The sequence below is a fragment of the Trachypithecus francoisi genome, unplaced genomic scaffold (genome assembly GCF_009764315.1).
Source record: "Trachypithecus francoisi isolate TF-2019V2 unplaced genomic scaffold, Tfra_2.0 Lachesis_group20, whole genome shotgun sequence".
NCBI lineage: Eukaryota > Metazoa > Chordata > Mammalia > Primates > Cercopithecidae > Trachypithecus > Trachypithecus francoisi.
The window spans coordinates 16281532-16305312 of NW_022681466.1; the positions used below are offsets into that span (position 1 = coordinate 16281532).

A 23781-nucleotide genomic window follows, 5' to 3' on the forward strand; every position below is an offset into this window, starting at 1 on the left:
TTGGGAGGCCAAAGTGGGAGGATCACTTGAGCCCAGGAGTTTGAGACCGACGTGAGCAACATAGTGAGACCCCGTCTATTAAAAAAAAAAAAAAAAAAAAAGGCTGGACGCGGTGGCTCACGCCTGTAATCCCAGCACTTTGGGAGGCTGAGGTGGGCGGATTACCTGAGGTCAGGAGTTCAAGACCAGCCTGGCCAACATGGTGAAACCCCATCTCTACTGAAAATACAAAAGTTATCCGGGCATGGTGGCACATGTCTGTAATCCTAGCTACTTGGGAGGCTGAGGCAGGAGAATTGCTTGAGCCCGGGAGGCAGAGGTTGCAGTGAGCCAAGATCGTGCCATTGTACCCTAGCCTGCTAGCCTGGGCGACAGAGCAGGACTCTTGTCTCAAAGAAAAAAAAAAAAAACGCTAGGTGTGGTAGTGCCTATAGTCCCAGCTACTCAGAACGCCGAGGTGGGAGGATCGCTTGAGCCCAGGGTGGTGGGGGCCGTGGTTGAGGCTGCAGTGAGCCATGATAGCGCCACTGCACACTCCACTCCAGCCTGGGTGACAGAGTGAGACCCTGTTTCAAAGAAAAAAAAAAAAGCTGGAGAGGAGAGGGTGCAGGTGTGTGGAAGGGTGGCTGCGGTGGCCACGGGGAGGTGTTTGGACCTGGGGGTTGGAGAGAGCTCCATGAGTCCTGCTGAGGATCATGGTAGCCAGACTGGGACCCTGGGCCCAGAGCAGTGCTGGCTGACACATAGGTCTGTGGCGCAGGTGTGGTCTACGACACGTTCATGCTGAAGCACCAGTGCATGTGTGGGAACACACACGTGCACCCTGAGCATGCTGGCCGGATCCAGAGCATCTGGTCCCGGCTGCAGGAGACAGGCCTGCTTAGCAAGTGCGAGGTAAGGGAGCCCCTCCTTCCTCTGGCCCTCAACTTAAATTCAGCCTTTGTTTCCCCATTAGAGAAGCCTCTCTTCATGCTTCTTCCTCATCCTCTCTTCAGCCCCAGACTTTGGGGCCAGTTCTCCCACCACCCCCTGTTCTATCCTTTGCAGACTGTTTTCCCCCATGGTCCCCAGCTGAGTCGGGGAGGATCTGGGAGTAAGGTCATGACCGAGCCAGGATCTACTTTCTGAAAAATATTTGGATCTCCTGAGGCCAGGAAGTGACTGTGTGTGCCCCTGGCTATGGGGTAGAAAGGGTCTGAGAGCCAGGCGCGGTGGCTCACGCCTGTAATCCCAGCACTTTGGGAGGCCGAGGCGGGCGTATCACGAGGTCAGGGGTTCAAGATCAGCCTGACCAACATGATGAAACCCTGTCTCTACTAAAAATACAAAACTTAGCCGGGCGTGGTGACACGTGCCCGTAGTCCCAGCTACTCAGGAGGCTGAGACAGGAGAATCGCTTGAACCAGGGAGGTGGAAGTTGCAGTGAGCTGGGATCATGCCACTGCACTCCAGCCTGGGCGACAGAGTGAGACTCCGTCTCAAAAAAAAAAAGGAAGGGTCTGAGAGAGCTGCGCCTTTGTGTGATCCCTCTTACTGATCCTCCTGGCAGCGAATCCGGGGTCGCAAAGCCACGCTAGATGAGATCCAGACAGTGCACTCTGAATACCACACCCTGCTGTATGGGACCAGCCCCCTCAACCGGCAGAAGCTGGACAACAAGAAGTTGCTTGGTGAGCTGGCACATGGGCGGGCATGTCCAGTGTCAGGGTGGGATGGGGGCTTTCAGGAGGACCGCCTGGCCAGGCTAGGAGGGTTGTCCCCATGGGCACAGGCAGGGCATTAGTGCTGCAGAGGCGGCACAATTATCACATCACACACCTCCAGAGGGCGCCACTAACATAGAGCATGCTGTGGGGCGCGGTGCAGGAGGATGGAAGTGCTCTGTTGGGGGGAGTGCTTTGCTCCTCCCCATCCCCCGGCTTATCATGCCCCTTTCTCCCTGCCATCTGCCCGCAGAAGTAGGATGTCCCCAAGGACGGGGATTGACGGCTCCCAACTGGTGTGGGCTGCAGAGGCCTGTCTTGTACTTGGGTCTGAGCCCTCATTTTTGGTGGCTAAGCCTGTAGCCGGGGCAGTTGAGGCCACTTCGTTTTTTATTTTTATTTTTTTTTTTGAGACAGTCTTGCTGTGTTGGCCAGGCTGGAGTGCAGTGGTGCCATCTCGGCTCACTGCGATCTCCGTCTCCCAGGCTCAAGTGACTCTCTTGCCTCAGCCTCCCGAGTAGCTGGGTTTACAGGTGTGTGCTACCACGCCCAGCTAAGTTTTGTATTTTTAGTAGAGATGGGGTTTCACTATGTTGTCCAGGCTGGTCTCGAACTCCTGACCTCAGGTGATCCGCCCGAGGCCACTTCTAGAGTAGCTCTATCCCTCTTCCCTGCAGGCCCCATCAGCCAGAAGATGTATGCTGTGCTGCCTTGTGGGGGAATCGGGGTGAGTAGGGCTTGCAGCAATGGGGGTGGGTGGGTGGCTCTCCTAGCTCTGTCTCTTCCCTGACTGCCACAGTCACTGGCCCACTGTCCAGGTGCCCTCCCCTGTTGTTGCCCTCCCCCTACAGGGGGCAAACTGAAATCTGCTCTCCTGCCCTGCAGGTGGACAGTGACACCGTCTGGAATGAGATGCACTCCTCCAGTGCTGTGCGCATGGCGGTGGGCTGCCTGCTGGAGCTGGCCTTCAAGGTAGCTGCAGGAGAGCTCAAGGTGAGCATGTGCTTGTGACTTTGGTGCCCCTTGGCATGGTCCTGTTCCTCAGAGGCAGAGGACAGGGGCAGCCTTGGGATCCTCTCAGTGAGGCACTATCCTTTGCAAGCTCAACTCTCAGGCACCAGGGTGGGAAGGAGTTATCAGCTGGGGATTCAGGTTTATGAAGGACCAACAAAAAGACACTAATGCCCAGTTGCTTTCGTGGGTGTCTCGAGGCAAAAATACTGTCTGCCTGCTTAAGCCTCATGGTTGGCATTAAGAATGGTCCATTGGGCCGGGTGCGGTGGCTCAAGCCTGTAATCCCAGCACTTTGGGAGGCCGAGACGGGTGGATCACGAGGTCAGGAGATCGAGACCATCCTGGCTAACACTGTGAAACCCCGTCTCTACTAAAAAATACAAAAAACTAGCCGGGCGAGGTGGCGGGCGCCTGTAGTCCCACCTACTCGGGAGGCTGAGGCAGGAGAATGGCGTGAACCCGGGAGGCAGAGCTTGCAGTGAGCTGAGATCCGGCCACTGCACTCCAGCCTGGGCGACAGAGTGAGACTCCGTCTCAAAAAAAAATAGTCCATTGGGCCGGGTGTGGTGGCTCACACCTGTAATCCCAGCAGTTTGGGAGGCTGAGGCAGGTGGATCACAAGGTCAGGAGATCGAGACCATCCTGGCTAACACGGTGAAACCCCATCTCTACTAAAAATGCAAAAAATTAGCCGGGTGTGGCGGCGGGCGCCTGTAGTCCCAGCTACTCAGGAGGCTGAGGCAGGAGAATGGCGTGAACCCTGGAGGCGGAGCTTGTAGTGAGCTGAGATTGCACCACTGCACTCCAGCCTGGGCGACAGAGCGAGACTTTGTCTCAAAAAAAAAAAAAAAAAAAAAAAAGAATGGTCCATTGAGGCTGGGCTCAGTGGCTCATGCCTGTAATCTCAACACTTTGGGAGGCCAAGGTGGGCAGATAGCTTGAGCCCAGGAGTTCTAGACCAGCCTAGGCAACATAGTGAAATACTGTCTCTACAAAAAATTAACCAGGAGTGGTGGTGTGTGCTTGCAGTCCTAGCTACTTGGGAGACTGAGGTGGAAGGATTTTCTGAGCCTGGGAGGCCAAGGTTGTAGTGAGCCGTGATCGTGCCACTGCACTGCAGCCTGGGTGACAAAGCAAGACCCTGTCTCCAAAAAAAAAAACCATAAAAAAACAAACCCCAACAAAACTGTGCGTTGAACATATAGATCTGCTTTTCTGGTTTGTGTTCACTTCCTTGCCTGGCTTGTGCTTCTGTCCTGTGCCACCCCCTCCATGGCCTTCCTGCCTGGATCTTGTCCCTCACTTCTGCCTGGCCTGCACCTCTTCAGAATGGATTTGCCATCATCCGGCCGCCAGGACACCATGCCGAGGAATCCACAGCCATGTGAGTGCCCTAGATTCTCTGCCCTCGCCCCTTCCTGTCTCTTGCAAACGTCATGCTGAGGCTAACCTCCTGCCCTTTTCTCCCCTCCTCAGGGGATTCTGCTTCTTCAACTCTGTAGCCATCACTGCAAAACTCCTACAGCAGAAGTTGAACGTGGGCAAGGTCCTCATCGTGGACTGGGTAGGCAGTGAGCTGGTGGGGCTGGGCAGGGGCGGGTAGAGCTGGGACCAGGGTCAGCCTTCAGGAAGTCCCCTCCCCTAGCCCCACCTCCAAGCAGCCCAGTCGTCCTCGTCCGGGTGCCCGGTGCGGGTGCGGAAGGAAGGGCGCTGGGGCTCCTGCCGGATGACTAACATCACGTTCCAACAGGGCTCTCTCCTCAACTATGAAAGACATTTAGCTCCTGTTCCATCTTGGCCCTCACGTTGCAGCTTCAAGCAACGAAGGGGATTTCCTACCTTGAACGGTAGTGACACCGCTGCCGGTGCTAGTAGCTGATATTTCCTCCCACCGCCTACAATTGGGAGCAGACTATATATATACCAGGAACCCAATGAGTACTTTATGGTCACCTCGAGTAGTAAGAACGAGGTTGTCCATTTCTGTGAATGAAGGTGTTGTTGCATGACGTACCCAAGGCCACTCAGCTGGGGATGTCGGCACTGGGTTTCAGACCAAGCCTCTTGGCCCCAGCACTCTGCTCTTAATACCACGAGTGCTTCTCAAACCCTGTTCCTAATGGTGGAGGCAGAGGCACACGCCACTCTCTGTGAGCTGGGGAAGTAGCCAGGAGCAAGCCTCAGGAAGGACAAAATCTCTTGGAAGCCCAATTCTGGCTTAAAAATTCTTGTAAATGTTGGATCCTCCTTCAGAATCTTCTGTGCTTGTGGTGGGGCACAGTGGCTGTAATCCCAGCACTTTGGGAGGCCAAGGTGGGTGAATCACTTGAGGTCAGCAGTTTGAGACCAGCCTGGCCAACATGGTGAAACCCTATCTCCACTGAAAATACAAAAAAATTAGCCAGGTGTGGTGGCAGGAGCCTGTAATCCCAGCTACTGGGGAGGCTGAGGCAGGAGAACTGCTTGAACCCGGGAGGTGGAGGTTGGAATGAGCCAAGATCATGCCACTGCACTCCAGCCTCGATGACAGAGTAAAACTCTGTCTCAAAAAAAAAAAAAAAAAAAGGCCGGGTACAGTGGCTCACACCTGTAATCCCAGCATTTTGGGAGGCCGAGGCAGGTGGATCATCTGAGGTCAGGAGTTTGAGACCAGCCTGGCCAACATGGTGAACCCCATCTCTACTAAAAATACAAAACAAATTAGCCAAGCATGGTGGTGGGTGCCTGTAATCCCAGCTACTTGGGAGGCTGAGGCAGGAGAATCGCTTGAACCTGGGAGGCAGAGATTGCAGTGAGCCAAGATCGTGCAACTGCACTCCAGTCTGGGCAACAAGAGCGAAACTCGGTCTCAAAAAAAAAAAAAAAAAAAAAAAAAAGCCGGGCACGGTGGCTCAAGCCTGTAATCCCAGCACTTTGGGAGCCTGAAACGGGCGGATCACGAGGTCAGGAGATCGAGACCATCCTGGCTAACACGGTGAAACCCCATCTCTACTAAAAAATACAAAAAACTAGCCGGGCGAGGTGGCGGGCGCCTGTAGTCCCAGCTACATGGGAGGCTGAGGCAGGAGAATGGCATGAACCCGGGAGGCGGAGCTTGCAGTGAGCTGAGATCCGGCCACTGCACTCCAGCCTGGGCGACAGAGCGAGACTCCGTCTAAAAAAAAAAAAAAAGAAGATTCTTATCTGCTTGTTTTAAATTCCCTACTAGCCTTAATGTTTTCCCACAAACTGTGAAGTGGAATGGGTTCTGTAGGGAGACATGCCACATTTATCCCATGGCTTTGAATGTTACCTACACAGTGCCATACCACAGAGGCTCAGACCTAGTTAGAGAAGTGTGGGGTGGGCAATACCATTGTGAACAGAGTATGGATGCCCTGTGGCCAAAGGTGGACTCTTGGGCTCAAGCGATTCTCCCAGCCCTCAGCCTCCCAAAATGCTAGGATTATAGGCGTGAGCTACAGCGCCCGGCTGACATGTGGAATTTGACCGTTGGGTCAGAGCGTGGGCCATTTTCCTGATGCTTCTACCTCCCCTCATAGGACATTCACCATGGCAATGGCACCCAGCAGGCGTTCTACAACGACCCCTCTGTGCTCTACATCTCACTGCATCGCTATGACAACGGGAACTTTTTTCCAGGCTCTGGGGCTCCTGAAGAGGTACAGCTCCTGGGTGTAAATGCAGACCCTCCTGGTCCCTCTGGGAGGTGGCACAATGGGACCTGGCGGGGAGCCACGGAGACCCATGGTGGTGTTGGTACCTGGGGAGTCTGGGCTCCTAGTGGGAGGACCACACTGATCTGACTGCCCCTCCAGGCAGAACAGAGGTCAGTGGAGTGAGACCTGGAGGCAGGGGTGAGGGCAGGGGCAATGTTTGTTATCCCCAGGCGGTGAGAATAGCCCTCTCCCCGACTCTGGTTCCAGGTTGGTGGAGGACCAGGCGTGGGGTACAATGTGAACGTGGCATGGACAGGAGGTGTGGACCCCCCCATTGGAGATGTGGAGTACCTTACAGCTTTCAGGTAGGGACTGAAAAGGGCCATAGGAGTCAAGGGGAGCCCCTCTGGGCCCTGCAGTGAGGGGCAGAAGGCACTCAGTTCAGTGTGGGTGGAGGGGGTTGTCTCTGGGAGGACAACAGTGGGGCGAGGCCTGGCCTGGCCATCTGCTGGGTTCAGCTTGGGCCATCCCTTTGCAGGACAGTGGTGATGCCCATTGCCCACGAGTTCTCACCTGACGTGGTCCTAGTCTCTGCTGGGTTTGATGCTGTTGAAGGACATCTGTCTCCTCTGGGTGGCTACTCTGTCACCGCCAGATGTAAGCCTGCTGGGGGATTGAGGGAGGAAGTGAAACAGTGAGGATATGGAGTCCAGTGGGGCATGGGGCAGGAAACAGACTGATATTGCAGGGGACGGGGAAAGCAGGGGGCAGAGCCTAGACTTGGAATCATCTTGGTAACTCCACCAACTTGTCTTCTGCCAACCCTGGCCTTAAGGGGACAGGAGGTGGAGGTGGAGTAGCAGAGGATAGTGGATGTATCCTGCCGGAGCTGTAGAGATGGGCTTGTTGGTCCCTGGTGTTTCAGTGATGCTCCTTTAGCCAATCTGTTTTTTGACTGTGATAGGGCATTTAGTCCATTGATGCTGTATTTTATTATGGATATATTTGGGTTTATATCTCCCATCATATTTTGTGCTATTTATCCCACCTCTTGTGTTTCTTTTTCTCTTTTTTTTTTTTTTTTTTTTTTGAGGCGGAGTCTCACTCTGTCGCCCAGGCTGGAGTGCAATGGCATGATCGCAGCTCACCGCAACCTTTGCCTCCCGGGTTCACGGCCTCAGCCTCTCGAGTAGCTGGGATTACGGGCACGTGCCACCATGCCCGGCTAATTATTGTATTTTTAGTGGAGAACGGCGTTTCACCATGTTGGTCAGGCTGGTCTCGAACTCCTGACCTCGTGATTCGCCTGCCTTGGCCTCATGATTCGCCTGCCTTGGCCTCTCAAAGTGCTAGGATTACAGGCATGAGCCACTGCGCCTGGCCTTTTTTCTCTCCTTCTCTTACTGGCTCTTGAATTGATTACCTTTCGCCATTTCTTCTTCCTCCCTTCACCCATCCCCAAAGGTTTTGGCCACTTGACCAGGCAGCTGATGACCCTGGCAGGGGGCCGGGTGGTGCTGGCCCTGGAGGGAGGCCATGACTTGACCGCCATCTGTGATGCCTCTGAGGCTTGTGTTTCGGCTCTGCTCAGTGTAGAGGTAAGGGGTGGGAAGGAGCTGGGAGGTGGCAGGCCAGAGGGGTGTGGGGCCAGCAAGGGGTCAGCCAGCACTGGTAGCCCCTTAGGAAGCTTTTCTTTGGTCCTAAGGAATAGCTAATGGTCAGGGAAGGCTTTCTGAGTATGGGTTTGTCCAAAAAGGCCATGTTTGCCCCTGTCGTGAGGGATATCTGGGGCTAAGTGGGGCAGTTAGAGGGGTATGCATGGCAACCCTACTCCCCACCCTAAACCTTCTCTTCTTTCACCTGCCAGCTGCAGCCCTTGGACGAGGCAGTCTTGCAGCAAAAGCCCAACATCAACGCAGTGGCCACGCTAGAGAAAGTCATCGAGATCCAGAGTGCGTGGGGACACGCAGAGGGGCTCAGGCTGCCAAGGGGGCACGGAGCTTGTGAGAGCACCAGGACTGGGGCTGTTCATGTGGGTGTCCTCTGCCCTCCCTGACCCCTTGCCTGTCTCTCGTCCACAGGCAAACACTGGAGCTGTGTGCAGAAGTTTGCCGCTGGTCTGGGCCGTTCCCTGCGGGAGGCCCAGGCAGGTGAGACCGAGGAGGCCGAGACTGTGAGCGCCATGGCCTTGCTGTCGGTGGGGGCTGAGCAGGCCCAGGCTGCAGCAGCCCGGGAACACAGCCCCAGGTAAGCAGCTAAGCAGCAGCCCCTACCACCTCTCTGCCCTTGCCCCTGCTGGTGCGCCCCACTCAATACCCTCCCCTGTGCTTGCCCCACAGGCCGGCAGAGGAGCCCATGGAGCAGGAGCCTGCCCTGTGACACCCCGGCCCCCATCTCTCTGGGCTTCACCATTGTGATTTTGTTTATTTTTTCTATTAAAAACAAAAAGTCACACATTCAACAAGGTGTGCCGTGTGGGTCTCTCAGCCTTGCCCCTCCTGCTCCTCTACACTGCCTCAGGCACCCAGCCCTGTGGCCTCCACCTCAGCTCTAGAAGCCTGGGCCCTCTGCAGCGGGTGGGGGTGTCTTCCCAGCCCTGTCTCACGTGTCCCTCCACCCATTTTCCCACATTCTGTCCTTTTCCCCCTTGGAGCCTGGGCCAGCTCAAGGTGGGCACGGGGGCCCAGACAGTACTCTCCAGTTCTGGGGCCCCCCTGAGTGAGGAGGGAATAGGAAGTCGGTGCCTTGGTTTCATCTGACTTGGGGGGAAATGCCTTAATTTCACCCTCCTCCCTTCTCCAGCCTCAGGGGAGGATCTGGAGGATCCACTGCTGTCTAAGATGCAGAGTGGAGGGGAGGTGGGCACCCACCCTGTGATTCTCCACCCTTTCCCCTTTCGTCCTCACCATCTCTGCACAGACCCCTCTCTTCCTCCTTCCTCTTGGTCTCAGCACTGATGGGAGGCTGGTGCCCAAGCCGTGGCTTGTGGTCTGTGATGATGGCTGTCTTGCCTCACACTCCTCACAGCCTGCTTCCCCCTCCCCGGGGCTGAGAGGGTGAAAGTGTGTGGGGAAGGAGAGGACTGGTTTCCTGGGTTCTCATGGGCCAGGAGGAGCCGCAGAACCAGGTCTGCTCCCCACCTTACTCGGATGGCCTCCCTTCCCCTCTGCTGGCACAGCCTGGGCAGGGGGAGAAGGTGGTCCCTGCAGGGGGGCTCCAGGCTGGTAAGAGCCCCTCTGCTGTCAGGACCAGATTTCCCCAGCCATCCAGCATGCTGCGGGGAGAAGGGGCAGGGGCTCACCTCCCTCCTGGGGCCTTTTGCTTTGGAGCCTGGGGATGGTGAGAATGGAGGTTCTAGAATGGGTAAGGCCAGAACCCAGGGATCCAGGAGTCAGCTCTCAGCTGGAGCTTCCATACCTCCTGGGCTCCCTTTGCTGACCACCAGCCCAAGGGAGCTAAGACCAGGAGGGGGCTGGGTGCTGTCCCTTCTCTTTCCCAGGAGCCCTGCCAGGGGCTGTGGGCCTACAAGGCTTACAGGGAATGCCATCCAGCCTGTAGGAAACCAAAGATGGGAAGTGGCTCCTAGGGGGCTGACTCTTCCTTCCTTCTTCTCCCCAGTACCACATATACTTTCTCTCCTTCTATCCCCAGGGCCCCACCAATCTGTTTACATATTTATTATCCTATTGGGGGCCTGAGCAGGATTGAGGGAGCCAGGGGAGGGGCAGGAGCCCCAGCACCATCAGTTCATTGTGTGCTTGTGTGTTTGTTTTAGATCCTCCTGGGGGATGGGGATGGGGCTAGGCCCAGCGTACTAGGCCTCTCTGTGCTGAGCCCCAGGCTCCTGCCCCCTTACACACTCTCTCCCTGTGGCTGGTCTGGTTCTCATGTAAACCCATTCCTTGCTTTGTCTCCCTGGATATGGATTTCAGTTAAGTATTTTGTAACCCGTTACACTGTGTGTCCTTGTGTAAATAAACTTGTTTCTGGCAGTGCCTTCTGGGGCCAATGTCTCTATTCTCTGGGCTCCCAAATGGAATAGAGGTTCTCATCCTCCTTCCTAGCCAAAAACACTATTTTCTCCAGTCCCTGGACTAGAAGCCAATTTAGGAAACTGGAAGTTGGGGCACAAGATCTGACCTGTAGATGAAAGGGTTACACTGAATATAGTCACAGCATCTCATGGGACCTCTCATGTGGCCTAGGCAGTGATGAGGCAGGGGATGGACCTAGGGCTGAAAGGTGTCACCTGAGTTTACAGCCCTCTCCTTTCCTGCCTGTCTGCCCCTGGAAACAAGGCTGGAGGTGGCACAGAGACCACTGGAGCAGCCTGGCAAGGGTTCCGCTTGTGCACACACAGGCAAGGCCCGTGGAGATGTGCGCATAGGCAAGAAAGGAATCTCAAAGTATTCAAGGGCTTTATTGGGGCCGCCCTGGCCGCTCCTCACAGTGTTGCAGGAACCCGCTGGTCTTGCTGTTGCCTTTGCTCTTTGGGGGCTTAAGAGGAAAGGCAGAGGGAGGACCAGCTTCTCTGGGAGAGAGAAGGCCCATCTTTGGGACTAAGACCAGGTGGTGGGGAAGCAGATTTAGGGAGGGGAGGGCCTCCTTAGGGGCTGGAAGGTGATGGGGCTGCCTCCTGGAGTGTGGTGGTCACAGAGCGTTGGCTTTGTGGGAGGGAAAGGAAAGGAGGCACACAAGAAGTCAGGAAGAGTGGATGGGCGGTGCTTCCTGGGCACTGAACATGTGCACTGCCCAGGGCACGAGGGCCAGGACTAGGCATGGCCAGAGGGTATACTTGAGGAAATTGAAGATGTAGAAGAGGCTGATCTGAGGGGGGTGTCCCAGCCAGTCCAGGGGGCCCAGCAGCCCCATGGCCAGCACAAGGCAGGCTATCTTCTGGCCATTTCCCAGCTGTGCCCGACGCACCTGGGCATAGCAGGGAGAGTGCAAGGCAATGCCCAGGCCCAGGGCAGCCCCTGAGTCACGGCTCAGGGAGGCAAAGGGCCGGCTATCCATGTGTATCCACTCAGGCCGCTCACACCACTTGAAGGCTAGGCTGATGGACCTGTGGGGAAGAACAGTCCTTGCCAGGAGAGGCTGGAACGTAGAAGGCCACTGGCTCTTCGCCATCTGCCCTTGGGGCCCACTCCCATGTTCTGCTTTGTGCTTGTGAGGGTCTATGGGAATAGGTAATGTGTCCTTTTTTAGCTATAATGAACCAGAGACACACCAGGCTAGCTGCAGGCGAGATAGGACAGGGCCCAGCCTGCCCAGGCTTCAAAGCGAGACTTACCAAGAAAGATCCAGGCCCAGCGTAAAGAGGGTCCAATAGATGAGGCTGCTGCCTAGCATGAGGGCCAGTGCGGTCAACCCATAGAAGCTTAGCTCCCGCTCCACAGGCACCCGGGGAGTCATCAGCCAGCCCAGGACAGCGCCTAGGAGAGTGGAGTGACGGCAGCTTCAGGGAGTTTGGGGATATGACCCTCCCCACACCCACCCCCAGCTGCAGTGCAGCTTGGCAAGGGAACAAACTGAGACGTAACGAGGAGCCTCTGGGCTGCGCTCTACAGAAGCTGGGAGCGATGGGAAGATCCTAGACTGAACCTCCCACTGCCAAAGGCATCCTCTCAGTCCACCCCATTGCCCCAGTTGCTCACCAGTTATTAGGCCAGCCAGCACCTGGTGAGGGAAATGTGCTAAGATGAAGATTCGCGACAAGCCAACCGCCAAAAGGAAGGTGCAATAAGCTAGGCTAGGCATCACCCTTACCCAGCGGCTAGAAAGAAGAGAGGCAAGGAGCTCAGAGCGCGTCCATACACAGCTCGGCCTGCAGCACCCAGGTACCCCATGGCTGAACCACACAACCTAGAGTCCCCAAAACTCCAGCTCCCAGACTGCATGCTGCTGGGTCTTTAGGTACAGGGTGCCATCACCCCTGCTCCCAATGGTGGGCAATGCCAAGGGCATACCTGCGGGCCCGAGTGGCCACCTGTGAAGACAGGGCCGTCATTATGGGCCAGAGGGCTGCTCCTGTGATCATGCAGTGTCCAGAAGGGCTGCCTGCCAGTGAATCCGGAAGCTTGTGGTGAGAAGATGGAGGCAGGACCCAGGGGCCTCTGGTGATGCCTCAATAATACAGCTGCCTCTCCTGGCTGAGAAGAGAGCTTTTCCCCAGCACTGATCCATAACTGGCTCTGCTCTGAGGCCTTTTTACTGCCACCTGAGGTCACTGCACTCAGGTTTCTGTCCTGGTATGTGTCTCTTGGCTGTACTCTACACAAGGTGGGCAGCTGGTACATAGCATGAGTGCCCTCCTCCCATAACTCAGCTTGGTCTCCCTGGGGTTCCTTTGTTCTCTGGGCCAGTAATTGAGAGGCTGGACCTTTGGTTGGGCCACCCAGACTGAAAAGTACTCTGGAATGTTCACCTGAACCCTAACCACACTGGGAAAGGGAGAATGTTTGAGGCTTCCCACCTGGACCAGTCTCACAAGAAGAGGGGAACTGGTGAACCTGGGCTGGAGCCTGGCTGTAGTACCCAGACTCATGGACCCACCAAAAGGGCCTGTCTCCGAAAAGAAACCTGGAAGAGAACAGACGCAAGATGACTTTCCACATGCACACACAGCCAGGGGGGTACAAGGTGGGCAGGACACGGAGTACTCTGGGGGGCCTGAGGGATGAAGTCAAAAAGGGACTACGATTCTGTCCATTGCTCTTAAGGTATCCGTGGATACCTTGCCATGGTTTTCTACCTTAGAACGGGAGAAAGAAAGCACACTATTTCTTTTTTTTCCTAACCCTCAGAGCTTGTGGAAACACTATTTTTAAAAACTAGCCTGGGGCCGGGCGCGGTGGCTCAAGCCTGTAATCCCAGCACTTTGGGAGGCTAAGACGGGCGGATCACGAGGTCAGGAGATCGAGACCATCCTGGCTAATATGGTGAAACCCCGTCTCTACTAAAAAATACAAAACACTAGCCAGGCGAGGTGGCGGGCGCCTGTAGTCCCAGCTACTCGGGAGGCTGAGGCAGGAGACTGGCGTAAACCCGGGAGACGGAGCTTGCAGTGAGCTGAGATCTGGCCACTGCACTCCGGCCTGGGTGACAGAGCAGACTCAAAAAAAAAAAAAAAAAAACCTAGCCTGGGGTCAGGTGCAGTGGCTCGTGACTCATGACTGTAATCCCAGTACTTTGGGAGGCCTTAGCTGGAGGATCACTTGAAGCCAGGAGTTCATGACCAGCCTGGGCAACATAGCAAGACCCAGATTCAACAAAAACAAAAAATTAGCTGGAAGTGGTGGTGCACACCTATAATCCCAGCTACTTGGGAGGCTGGGTAGGCAGATCGCTTGAGCCCAGGAGTTCGAGAACAGCCTGGGCAACATGACAAAACCCCATCTCTACAAAAAATACAAAAATTAGCCAGGCATCTTGGGGTGCGCCTGTAGTCCCTGCTACTCCAGAGGCTGAAGTGGGAAGGATCACTTGAGCCGAGGAGATTGAGGCTGCAGTGAGCTGTGATTGTACCATTGTACTCCAGCCTGGTGATGGAGTGAGATCCTGTCTCAAAAAAAGAAAAAATAAATAAAAAATAAAACTGATACAGAGGCAAGAGATTGTGGTAAGCATGTGTGTGTGCTCTGAGATACTCAGTCGTCCCACTCTACCCCCTCTCACTGCAGGGCCAGCTCTTATCATCCACAGGGAACCCAGGACCCGGCTCTCTCCCACAGGCCCTCACTAACCCTCCTGCTACCCCTGCCTCCATGTCCCCAGTTACAGCCTGAATTATCCACACCTAAATTATTTAGGTGAGCCTCTCAGGTCTGAAAATGGGAGTGGGAAATGGTCAGAGAAGGCTGAGAAAGAATAAGGAGGACAAAAACATGTCAAAATCCCCTGGTCTAGTAAATGCTAGGCTGGGCCCTGGGAACCACACAATAAAGAGGCTGCTGTGGCCAGAAAGACAAAAGATGGGATAGCAAAAGAGATGCTGGCAGGAAACCACGTGCTGGGGAGGGAAACACAGAAGGCACTTGCCTCTCCCCTCTGAAAACTGAGCCTAGTATACATCAAGTGCTCACACAGAAAATGAACGGGGGTGCCATGCACGGTGGTTCACGCCTGTAATCCCAGCACTTTGGGAGGCAGAGGAGGGCGGATCACTTGAGGCCAGGAGTTCCAGACCAGCCTGGCCAACATGGCAAAACCCTTTCTCTACTAAAAATACAAAAATTAGCTGGGTGTGGTGGTGGGCGCCTACAATCCCAGCTACATGGGAGACTGAGGCAGAAGAATCTCTTGAACCTGGGAGACAGAGGTTGCAGTGAGCCAAGATGGTGCCATCGCACTTCAGCCTGGGCAACAGAAGAGCAAGCCTCCATCTCAAAAAGAAAAAAAAAAAAAGAATGCTGGGTTGCTCACACCTATAATCCCAGCACTTTGGGAGGCTGAAGCGGGTGGATCACCAGAGGTCAGGATTTTGAAACCAGCCTCACCAACAAGGCGAAACCCCTTCTCTACTAAAAATACAAAAATTAGCTGAGTGTGGTGGCACATGCCTGTAATCCCAGCTACTTGGGAGGCTGAGGTAGGAAAATGGCTTGAACCCAGGAGGTGGAGGTTGCAGTAAGACAAGATCGCGCCATTGTACTCCAGCCTGGGTGACAAGAGCGAAACTCTGTCTTAAAAAAAAGAAAAAGAAAATGAATAGGGACTTTGCCACTTGGGGGACATTAATAGTGTCTGAGGGAGATTGTGATCTTTGGGGGACAAGAACTAGAGGAGGAGGCTTATACAGACTTTGAGGGAGGAGAGAGCACAAAGCAAAGGGCAATTAGGCAAGAAAGAAGTGAATAGACCACTGCGGTTCCCTTTACATAAGGATGAGGCCCTTGTGGAAAAGAGTGGAAGGGAGGAGAACTCTATGTTGTTTTTCAGCAAGTCATTCCAGCCCATTGAAATACCTCCTATGAGCCTCCCTTCCTTCCCCCAGGCTGAGGATCTGGCAACAGAGGCTGAGGTGAAGGGAGGTGTGGCTGCATGTCCAGCCCCAAGGGTCACAGGGCCTCCACCCATGCTCCTGGGATCCCTGGCTTCTAAGTCTCAGTGTGAAGAGTCTACTAGTGAATGAAAGAGAAAGAAGGGAAAGTGTTCCCTGGAAAGCAGTGCTTTAGCCCAGACTTGAGTGCACCGCGAACAGGGAATCAACTGGGAACCTTGTTAAAATGCAGATTTTGATTCTGTAGTTCTGGCCCTGGGACTGAGAGTCTGCATTTCTAGTTAGTTTTCAGGTGCTGCCTATGCCGTTGGGCATGGTCCAGGGACCACACCTTAATCTGCAAGGTGTCTCTGTCGGTAGCAGCTCCTATGATGCCCAGCACAAAGCATCCTTCTTAAAAATTATAGCAAATGAGTGAATAGATGAATGAAAAAGTGAGTTGAGAGGTAGGGCTCTCCACTACTTAAATCACCATAGATACCTGTTAAAATATGAATTCCCAAAAACCAAAAATAAAAAATAAATTCCCAACCCTTTGGAGTTTCTAAATCAGTAAGTGTGAGATGAGGACGGGATATTTACATTTTAGACACGCCCCTTAGGTGATTTTTCGATCAGACCAGTTTGAAGAACACTGGTCTAATGAGTAGGATGGGTGGACTCTGAGGTTTCAGTCCAAGCTGCACAAAGATGCTCAAACGGAAAAAAAATCAGAGACTACAGAGTAGGGGGTGGGAAGGCCCTTGAGACAGTTGCTGAGAGAGACCAGGGCTTACACATGACTCAGGGCCCTCGGGGGTGGGGACCAGGATGCCGGAGGGCTTCTCTGTCTCACCACTTGAAGATGAGGTTGAGCCACTCGGTGATGAGGCTGATCCAGAGCACCGCGATGCCCACACGGCGGGAGGCGTAGTAGGCCGCGGGGAAGTAGAACAGAAAGAGGATCTTGGGATCGCCCAGAAAGGTGACCCAGAGCCACACGTTCTCCAGCCAGGCTAGCTGGTTCTGTAGCGCCTCGGCTATCACGATGCCCGCGCCCAGCGTGGACTCCATGGCGGCCCAGCTACCGACCAGGCCAGGGCTTGCTCCAGGGCGGAAGCCAAAAAGCCCAGACACCGAAGCAGCGTCGGCCTGCTGCTCACCAAAGCCCACCCCTCTGAGTACCAGGCCCCGCCCCGCCAGCGGTCATCACCAAGCGCCGCCCCCGGACCCGCCCCCGGCAGTCCCCGGCTCCTGCAAGACCGGCCTCCAGCCGGTACTGTTTCCTCCTGCGCGCTCCTCCGGTTTTCCTTCCTACTGGGCAGCGTAGGGGACAAACCTTTATAAAGGCGTTTCCTCAGGGCCCCACGTGGCCGCTGTTGCCGGCACGTGGGCAGCCGGCTAGTGGCGGCACCGGTGCGGTTCCGGGTCAGCGGACGGACTAGCCGGCGGACTGCCTGCGCTCCCAGCGTCCCTGCTCTGCTGATGCGAAGGCAGATATGTAATCTCCAGGGCCAGGATTCTTTCCCGACCGGACCTCTCTTCTCCAGTACCACCCACCAAAAAAAAAAAAAAAAAAAAAAGAAAAAAGAAAAAAAAAAAAAAACATCTGAGATCCTCTGGAGAAAAGGCTACAGACAGCCCCTCCTCCTGGGAGCTGAAGCGAGATCCTAAATTTGCATACACACCTAATCAGTTCACCCCTTCCTCCCCCACCTCAAGACTCTTCCTTTTTAATTCGCCCGCTATTAATTTGGAGGCTGACAGATAAGTCTCTTGATTTTGAGGGGTCTTCCCTAAAAAGGCGAATTCTCACATATAGCGCAAAGTCACACTTCCTCCCAGTTCTTCCATTGCTTCCCCCACCCCCATCCTCCTGCCATCCAAAACCCTGCTCAGGCAGATGAAACCAAGAGATAGTAACAGTGTTGGTATGGGAAGAGGATTGGCACACACTCGCGACAGAGTTTGAAACAGTCATCTGGAAGAACACACATAGAAAATAAAAATCTCAGCTATTCTAGGCAAGGTCCTGCCTAGAAAACTGTTGAACAGCGTCTCCTTAGTTTCTTCCTACCTCGATCAACTTCGTTCTTGAAAAGTTTTTTTTTGTTTGTTTTTTGTTGTTTTTTGTTTTTTGCCAGGCGCGGTGGCTCACAACTGTAATCTCAGCACTTTGGGAAGCCGAGGCAGTCGGATCACGAGGTCAGGAGTTCCAGACCAGCCTGGCCAACATAGTGAAACCCCATCTCTACTAAAAATACAAAAATTAGCTGGGCGTGGTGGCATGTGCCTGTAGTCCTAGCTACTAGGGAGGCTGAAGCAGGAGAATCGCTTGAACCCGGGAGGCGGCGGTTTCGGTGAGCCAAGGTGGCACCACTGCACTCCAGCCTGGGCGACAGGGACAGGGCGAGACTCCATCTCAAAAAAAAAAAAAACAAAAAAAAGGAAAGTTTTTTTTTTTTTTGAGCGGGATCTTCGTTCTTGTCTCCTATGCTGGATTACAGGCCCGCGCTACCACGCCCGGCTAATTTTTTTTTTTGAGACGGAGTCTCACTTTGTTGCCCAGGCTGCAGTGCATTGGCGAAATCTCGGCTCACTGCAACCTCTGCCTCCCGAATTCAAGCAATTCTCCTGCATCTGCCCTACAGTAGCTGGGATTACAGGCACGCGCCACCACGTCTGGCTAATTTTTGTATTTTTAGTAAAGATGGGGTTTCATCATGTTGGCCAGGCTGGCCTCAAACTCCTAACCTTAGGTGATCCAACCACCTCAGCCTCCCAAAGTGTTGGGATTACAGGCGTGAGCCACAGCGCCCAGTTCTTTAAAAGTTTTCTAGGCCGGGCACGGTGGCTCAAGCCTGTAATCCCAGCAGTTTGGGAGGCCGAGACGGGCGGATCACGAGGTCAGAAGATCGAGACCATCCTGGCTAACCCAGTGAAACTCCGTCTCTACTAAAAAATACAAAAAACCTAGCCGGGCGAGGTGGCGGGCGCCTGCAGTCCTAGCTACTCGGGAGGCTGAGGCAGGAGAATGGCATAAACCCGGGAGGCGAAGCTTGCAGTGAGCTGAGATCCGGCCACTGCACTCCAGCCTGGGCGGCAGAGCGAGACTCCGTCTCAAAAAAAAAAAAAAAAAAGTTTTCTAATAGGTAGATTAAAATGAGAATGTAAATCTGTGTTCTTCTCCAAAAGAGATTAATTTTACTAATTAGAAAAGCGTAGGGGGCCAGGTGTGGTGGCTCGTGCCTGTAATCCCAACACTTTGGGAGGCAGAGGCAGGCAGATCACTTGAGGTCAGGCGTTCCAGACCAGGTGGGTCAACGTGGTGAAACCCCGCCTCTACTAAAAATACAAAAATTAAGCCGGGCACAGTGGCTCACACCTATAATCCTACCACTTTGGGATGCCAAGGCAGGCAGATCACGAGGTCAGGAGTTCCAGACCAGCCTGGTCAACATGGTGAAACCTCGTATCTACTAAAGATACAAAAAATTATCTGGGCATGGTGGCGAGCGCCTGTAATCCCAGCTACTCGGGAGGCTGAGGCAGGAGAATCGCTTGAACCCGGGAGGCAGATGTTGCAGTGAGCCGAGATTGAGCCATTGCACATCAGCCTCGGCAACAGTGCAAGACTCCGTCTCAAAAAACAAAACAAAAAATTAGCCGGGCATGATGGCAGGTGCCTGTAGTCCCAGCTACTCGGGAGGCTGAGGCATGAGAATCGCTTGAACCTGGGAGGCGGAGGTTGCAGTGACCGGAGCCCGCACTACTGCACTCCACCCTGGGCGACAGAGGAAGACTCCGTCTCAAAAAAAAAAAAAAAAAAAAAGATGCTGGGTGAGGTGGCTCACACCTGTAATCCCAGCACTTTGGGAGGCCAGGGCGGGTGGATCACCTGAGATGGGGAGTTGGAGACCAGCCTGACCAACATAGAGAAACCCTGTCGCCACTAAAAACACAAAATTAGCTGGGTGTGGTGGCACATGCCTGTAATCCCAGCTACTCAGGAGGCTGAGAGAAGTGAATCGCTTGAGCCCGGGAGGTGGAGGTTGTGGTGAGCCAAGATTGTGCCATTGCATTCCAGCCTGGGCAACAAGAGCAAAACTCCCTCTCAAAAAAAAAAAAAAAGGTGTAAGGGAGGGAAGCTGGATATAAATCTTAGTTTATTGCCTTCGTAGTGAACAGAATTTTTATTCCTATTACAATGATTGTACCAATACCTCCAACACCAGGAAGTTTTTTTTGTTTTTTTTTGAGACGAGTATCGCTCTGTCCCCCAGGCTGGAGTGCAGTGGCGCGGATCTCTGCTCACTGCAAGCTCCGCCTCCCGGGTTCACGCCATTCTCTTGCCTCAGCCTCCTGAGTAGCTGGGACTACAGGCGCCCGCCACCACACCTGGCTGATCTTTAGTATTTTTAGTAGAGACTGGGTTTCACCATGTTAGCCAGGATGGTCCTTGTGATCTGCCCGCCTCGGCCTCCCAAAGTGCTGGGATTACAGGCGTGAGCCACCGCGCCCAGACACCACCAGGAAGTTTTTTAATTGCCCAAGGAGAAAGCCTACATTGTTTACTGAGCCTTTGAAAGTTTGCTCTGGATCTAGCCTCAACCTTCACCAGCCTATTCCCACACTCTGCTTTGTAATATTTCTGAACTATACATTCCTTGAAAACACCAAGTTCTCTCCTCCTAGGGGTCCTGGCCCACGCAGTTCCCTCTGCCTGGAACATGGCCACTCTTTTTCCTTGCTAATCCTTCAGGTCTCAGTAGTTATTTTTCACTTCCTCCAAGAAGGCCTTTCCTAATGGCTCCTAGAAGTCTTTTATGAAAACCTATAATCATGATTCCATATAAAAAGTGGAAAACTGGAATGGCGATTATATATGATTTGTTATGGAGGACAGGACAAGGATGAGAGGCATGAAAATTCTCTGAGGCCGGCCACAATGGCTTATGCCTGTAATCTCAGCACTTTGAGAGGCCGGCCGAGACAGGATGATTGCTTGAGCCCAGGAATTTGAGACCAGCCCGGCCAACATGGTGAAACCCCATCTCTACTAAAAGTACAAAAATTAGCCGGGCATGGTGGCTTGCGCCTGTAATCCCAGCTACTCAGGAAGCTGAGGCAGGAGAATCGCTTGAACCTGGGAGGTGCAGGTTGCAGCGAGCCAAGATGGCGTCACTGCACTCCAGTCTGCGTGACAGAGCAAGGTTCTGTCTCAAAAACAAAACACAACAAAACAAAAAAAGTTATCTGAAAAAGCATACTATGAAGGAGCAGAATTTTTATTCCTATTACAATGATTGTATCAATACCTCCAACACCAGAAAGTTTATGTTTCTTGGAGGGCAAGGAAGTACTTTTGAACTTTGTTCAGGTTAAGCTGTGCCAGGACTGGTCCTTTGCCTCCCTCTGGACTACAGAAAGGTCAACCTGTTTCTCATACATGAAGCAAGGACCCAAAATTTCTATAGTGAGGGGTGGGTGGATTAGCGACAGCAATTGGTAGGGCTTGAAAATACATGCACATAGTCCTTTACATAAGATTAAGAAAACGACTGTTTTGTATATCAGGTGGACATTAAAGGGCAGAGGTGCAAAACCCCTCCTCCAAGCTCCTCTTTGTCACTATCCGCTGCTCCTCATTCCTGCCTTTTGCCTGGCTTTCTGGGGGAGAGGGCAAAAAGGAAGAAGGGGAAGTGTCTTGACTTCTAAGAGTAATGGGTGACTAAGGGGGAACTACCATTTATTAAAGACCTAGTACATGCCATGCACATATACACGTTATCGCATTTAAACCTCCTAACTATGAGGTAAGTATTATTATCTAACACAGTATAGCAGTAAATAGCACTGTCCTTGTAAATAGGTAGACTGTTTTTGCTAGTTGTGGAACCGTGGACAAGTTTAGTCTAAAACTTAGTTTCTGTAAAAGGAGGACATTGATACCTACCTCAATGGGCTGTTAGATGCTCAAGAAGTGACAATACAAATGCCTTTGAAGAAACAGGATCAGGTAATTTGCTTACTCAAGATCAGGTGATTTAGTAAGAGGTTGACCTGGGATTCTGGTTCTGGCTTATCTCACTCCACAGCCAATGTTCTTTCCACTATCACTCTCTAGTTACAATCATCTTTTTTTTTTTTGAGATGGAGTCTTGCTCTATTGCACAGGCTGGAGTGCAGTGGCATGATCTTGGCCCAGTGCAACCTCTGCCTCCCACGTTCAAGCGATCCTCCAGCCTCAGTCTTCCTAGTAGCTGGGATTATAGGCACGCGCCACCATACCCGGCTAATTTTTGTATTTTTAGTAGAGACAGGGTTTCACCATCTTGGTCAGGCTGATCTCGAACTCCTGACCTCAGGTGATCCACCTGCCTTGACCTCCCAAAGTGCTGGTATTACAGGCGTGAGCCACCTCTCCCGGCCGTTATAATCATCTTGTCCAAGTATCGTTAAGTCCTCTGAGGCTCTGATTCCTTATATGCAAAATGGGGTTAATATATTTTATAAAATTCATTCATTAAACGCTTGTGTGGAAGGTGTGTATATAATGGAGACTGCAGCTCACTCCTCGTTCTCCCTTTCATTCCACGTAGGTCATTTATCCTTAACTTCTAAAATGGACTCTACAAGCATTTAACCGAGCGGACGCAGCTATACAAATATTTTTCAGATTCCCCTTTATTTCCTCTTCTTTCCTAGTCCACCTAGGCTCCCTATCCACCCAGAGTCAGACCACGCCCCGGCGTGTGACGCAAGCACGCTCCGTGCGTCGCGGCGCGTCGCGGCGCTCACTAGGGGCCCGGCTTTCGCCCGTTGCTGCCGCCGCCGCCGCCGGCCGCGGCTGCACTCCCAAGATGGCGGCTCCTCCGGGCGAGTACTTCAGCGTTGGGAGCCAGGTGTCGTGCCGGACGTGCCAGGAGCAGCGGCTGCAGGGCGAGGTGGTAGCCTTTGACTACCAATCCAAAATGCTGGCTTTAAGTATCCTTCCCTGCGTGAAGCCCGAGTCCGGGCCGGCGTGTAGGTGCAGTGGTCGGGGGGTGGGGGACGACGGCGGCGGCTGGGGCTCTCTCCGGGCCTAGGGGCGACCGGCTACCGCGGCGCCCGGGGCGCATGCGCGTGGCCCTGAGTTCCCCTCCCCCTCCCGCGGGCCCTTCGGTCAGCTTTGGGGATCCTGTCTCCCCTTGCGGGAGCTGGGGCTTTACCGAGGATCAGTGGGTGGAGGAGGGCTTGACACGGGGATGGCTTTTCGGGAGGAACGTTATGAGAGGGGACACAGTGATTAGGAGAGGGAGTGGTGTTGGGAGGGGGCTGGTGGATTGGAGCCCGGATGGAAAGGAGGGGCCGGTGAAATATTATGGGGAGGGGTGTTTAGGGTAAGGAACTGCTGGTAGGGCAAAGGTATGGAATTTAGGAGGGCATGTGCACTGATGGGATTTCGTCCAAGGAAGGGCGGTGGGATGGTGACCAAATTGGTCCTTGCCTGTTTTGGGGGAGAGTAAGTGCAGGGCAGAGTTTGTATCTGAACTGGGGATAGTGGCTTGTTTCGCTGATGCGTGTGTATGTGTGGTGGTGGGGGGGCTTGCTGACTTTTAGGCTTCTCGGTCATTTGGAAATCGCTGTTTGGGGGATGTTTGCATTGGAAACCTGTTCCAGAGAGGACTTGCCGGGGCTTAATGTGGGTTGGGGATGTGTGAGTTACAGGTGAAAGAGTGAAGTTCTCATGCTGCCTTGATCAGTCCAACACATGGAGTCCTTTTACGTAGTAGTAGCAGCCTCCCTTTTGAAAGCAGCAATGTTAAATTGATTGGAAAAAGTGGCCTGCTTCTTTGGGGTGGGAATGACTTCTGAATTACTCCAGGAAACTCAGTCTTGGAAACGAAACGCTTCCTTGTTGGGATAAGTGTGCCACAGCTTCCCCTTTCATGGGAGCTACAGGTGGGTTTATTGGAATCTTGAAGGAGTAATTTTTTATGGTATCTTTTTTTTTTTTAAGATGGAGTCTCGCTCTGTCCCTAGGCTGGAGTGTGGTGACGCGATATTGGCTCACTGCAGCCTCCGACTCCCTGGTTCAAGCGATTCTCCTGCCTCAGCCTCCAGAGTGGCTGGGATTACAGGCACGCGCCACCACGCCCAGCTAATTTTTGTATCTTTTTTTTTTTTAACAGAGATGGAGTATCACCATGTTGGCCAGGATGGTCTCGAACTCCTGACCTCGTGATCTTCCCGCCTCGGCCTCCCAAAGTGCTGGAATTACAGGCCTGAGACACCACCTGGCTTTTTTTTTTTTTTTTTTTTTTTTTAATTTTTTTTGAGACGGAGTTTCACTCCTGTTGCCCAGGCTGGAGTGCAATGGCTTGATTTGGGCTCACTGCAACTTCCGCCTCCCAGGTTCAAGCGATTCTCCTGCTTCAGCCTC

General features: G+C 53.4%; 3 protein-coding genes across 16 annotated transcripts in view; 2 read left to right on the forward strand and 1 right to left on the reverse strand.

Moving 5' to 3' along the window:
• Nucleotides 1-10372, forward strand: part of HDAC5 (histone deacetylase 5) — a 49047-nt gene extending 38675 nt beyond the window's left edge. For 10 of the 12 annotated variants that reach the window (XM_033182804.1, XM_033182813.1, XM_033182807.1 and 7 more), the window contains 13 exons: nucleotides 761-894; nucleotides 1550-1670; nucleotides 2381-2430; nucleotides 2589-2696; nucleotides 4046-4101; nucleotides 4194-4281; nucleotides 6260-6379; nucleotides 6644-6741; nucleotides 6915-7033; nucleotides 7841-7974; nucleotides 8244-8328; nucleotides 8458-8623; nucleotides 8716-10372. In XM_033182804.1, the coding sequence (XP_033038695.1) occupies nucleotides 761-894; nucleotides 1550-1670; nucleotides 2381-2430; nucleotides 2589-2696; nucleotides 4046-4101; nucleotides 4194-4281; nucleotides 6260-6379; nucleotides 6644-6741; nucleotides 6915-7033; nucleotides 7841-7974; nucleotides 8244-8328; nucleotides 8458-8623; nucleotides 8716-8755 (1319 nt within the window). In that variant the 3' untranslated portion in view covers nucleotides 8756-10372. Of the gene's footprint in view, nucleotides 1-760; nucleotides 895-1549; nucleotides 1671-2380; nucleotides 2431-2588; nucleotides 2697-4045; nucleotides 4102-4193; nucleotides 4282-6259; nucleotides 6380-6643; nucleotides 6742-6914; nucleotides 7034-7840; nucleotides 7975-8243; nucleotides 8329-8457; nucleotides 8628-8715 lie in introns of those variants that run through there. The other 2 variants (XM_033182803.1, XM_033182812.1) reach the window with 2 other exon arrangements.
• Nucleotides 10373-10777: 405 nt separating this feature from the next.
• On the reverse strand, nucleotides 10778-16680 carry G6PC3 (glucose-6-phosphatase catalytic subunit 3). 3 transcript variants are annotated; one of them, XM_033182814.1, is made up of 6 exons: nucleotides 16213-16680; nucleotides 12852-12958; nucleotides 12346-12436; nucleotides 12034-12152; nucleotides 11670-11811; nucleotides 10778-11441 (listed from the first exon to the last, which is right to left on the reverse strand). In XM_033182814.1, exons 1-6 carry the CDS (start codon nucleotides 16428-16430, stop codon nucleotides 11078-11080), a joined length of 1041 nt encoding a protein of 346 aa, XP_033038705.1. In that variant the 5' UTR covers nucleotides 16431-16680; the 3' UTR covers nucleotides 10778-11077. The 3 variants fall into 3 exon arrangements, with proteins under 3 accessions (XP_033038705.1, XP_033038707.1, XP_033038706.1); XM_033182816.1 differs by lacking the exon at nucleotides 12034-12152 and having other exon boundaries at nucleotides 16213-16674; XM_033182815.1 differs by lacking the exon at nucleotides 12034-12152 and having other exon boundaries at nucleotides 11670-11834; nucleotides 16213-16674.
• A 5399-nt stretch (nucleotides 16681-22079) lies between these two features.
• The window catches only part of LSM12 (LSM12 homolog), a 37495-nt gene continuing 35793 nt past the window's right edge, over nucleotides 22080-23781 (forward strand). The window contains exon 1 of the mRNA XM_033182817.1: nucleotides 22080-22343. Within this exon, the coding sequence (XP_033038708.1) occupies nucleotides 22220-22343 (124 nt within the window). The 5' untranslated portion in view covers nucleotides 22080-22219. The remainder of the gene's footprint in view (nucleotides 22344-23781) is intronic.

What these genes read in the sequence shown, in the direction of transcription:
- G6PC3 (XM_033182814.1), bottom strand. Translation starts at nt 16,430, where the DNA reads ATGGAGTCCACGCTGGGCGCGGGCATCGTGATAGCCGAGGCGCTACAG. An exon ending in TTCTTGTGAGACTGGTCCAG is followed by an intron (nt 12,437 to 12,851) that starts GTGGGAAGCCTC and finishes ATTCACTGGCAG; the next exon opens with GCAGCCCTTCTGGACACTGC. An exon ending in GTGGCCACTCGGGCCCGCAG is followed by an intron (nt 12,153 to 12,345) that starts GTATGCCCTTGG and finishes TCTTCTTTCTAG; the next exon opens with CCGCTGGGTAAGGGTGATGC.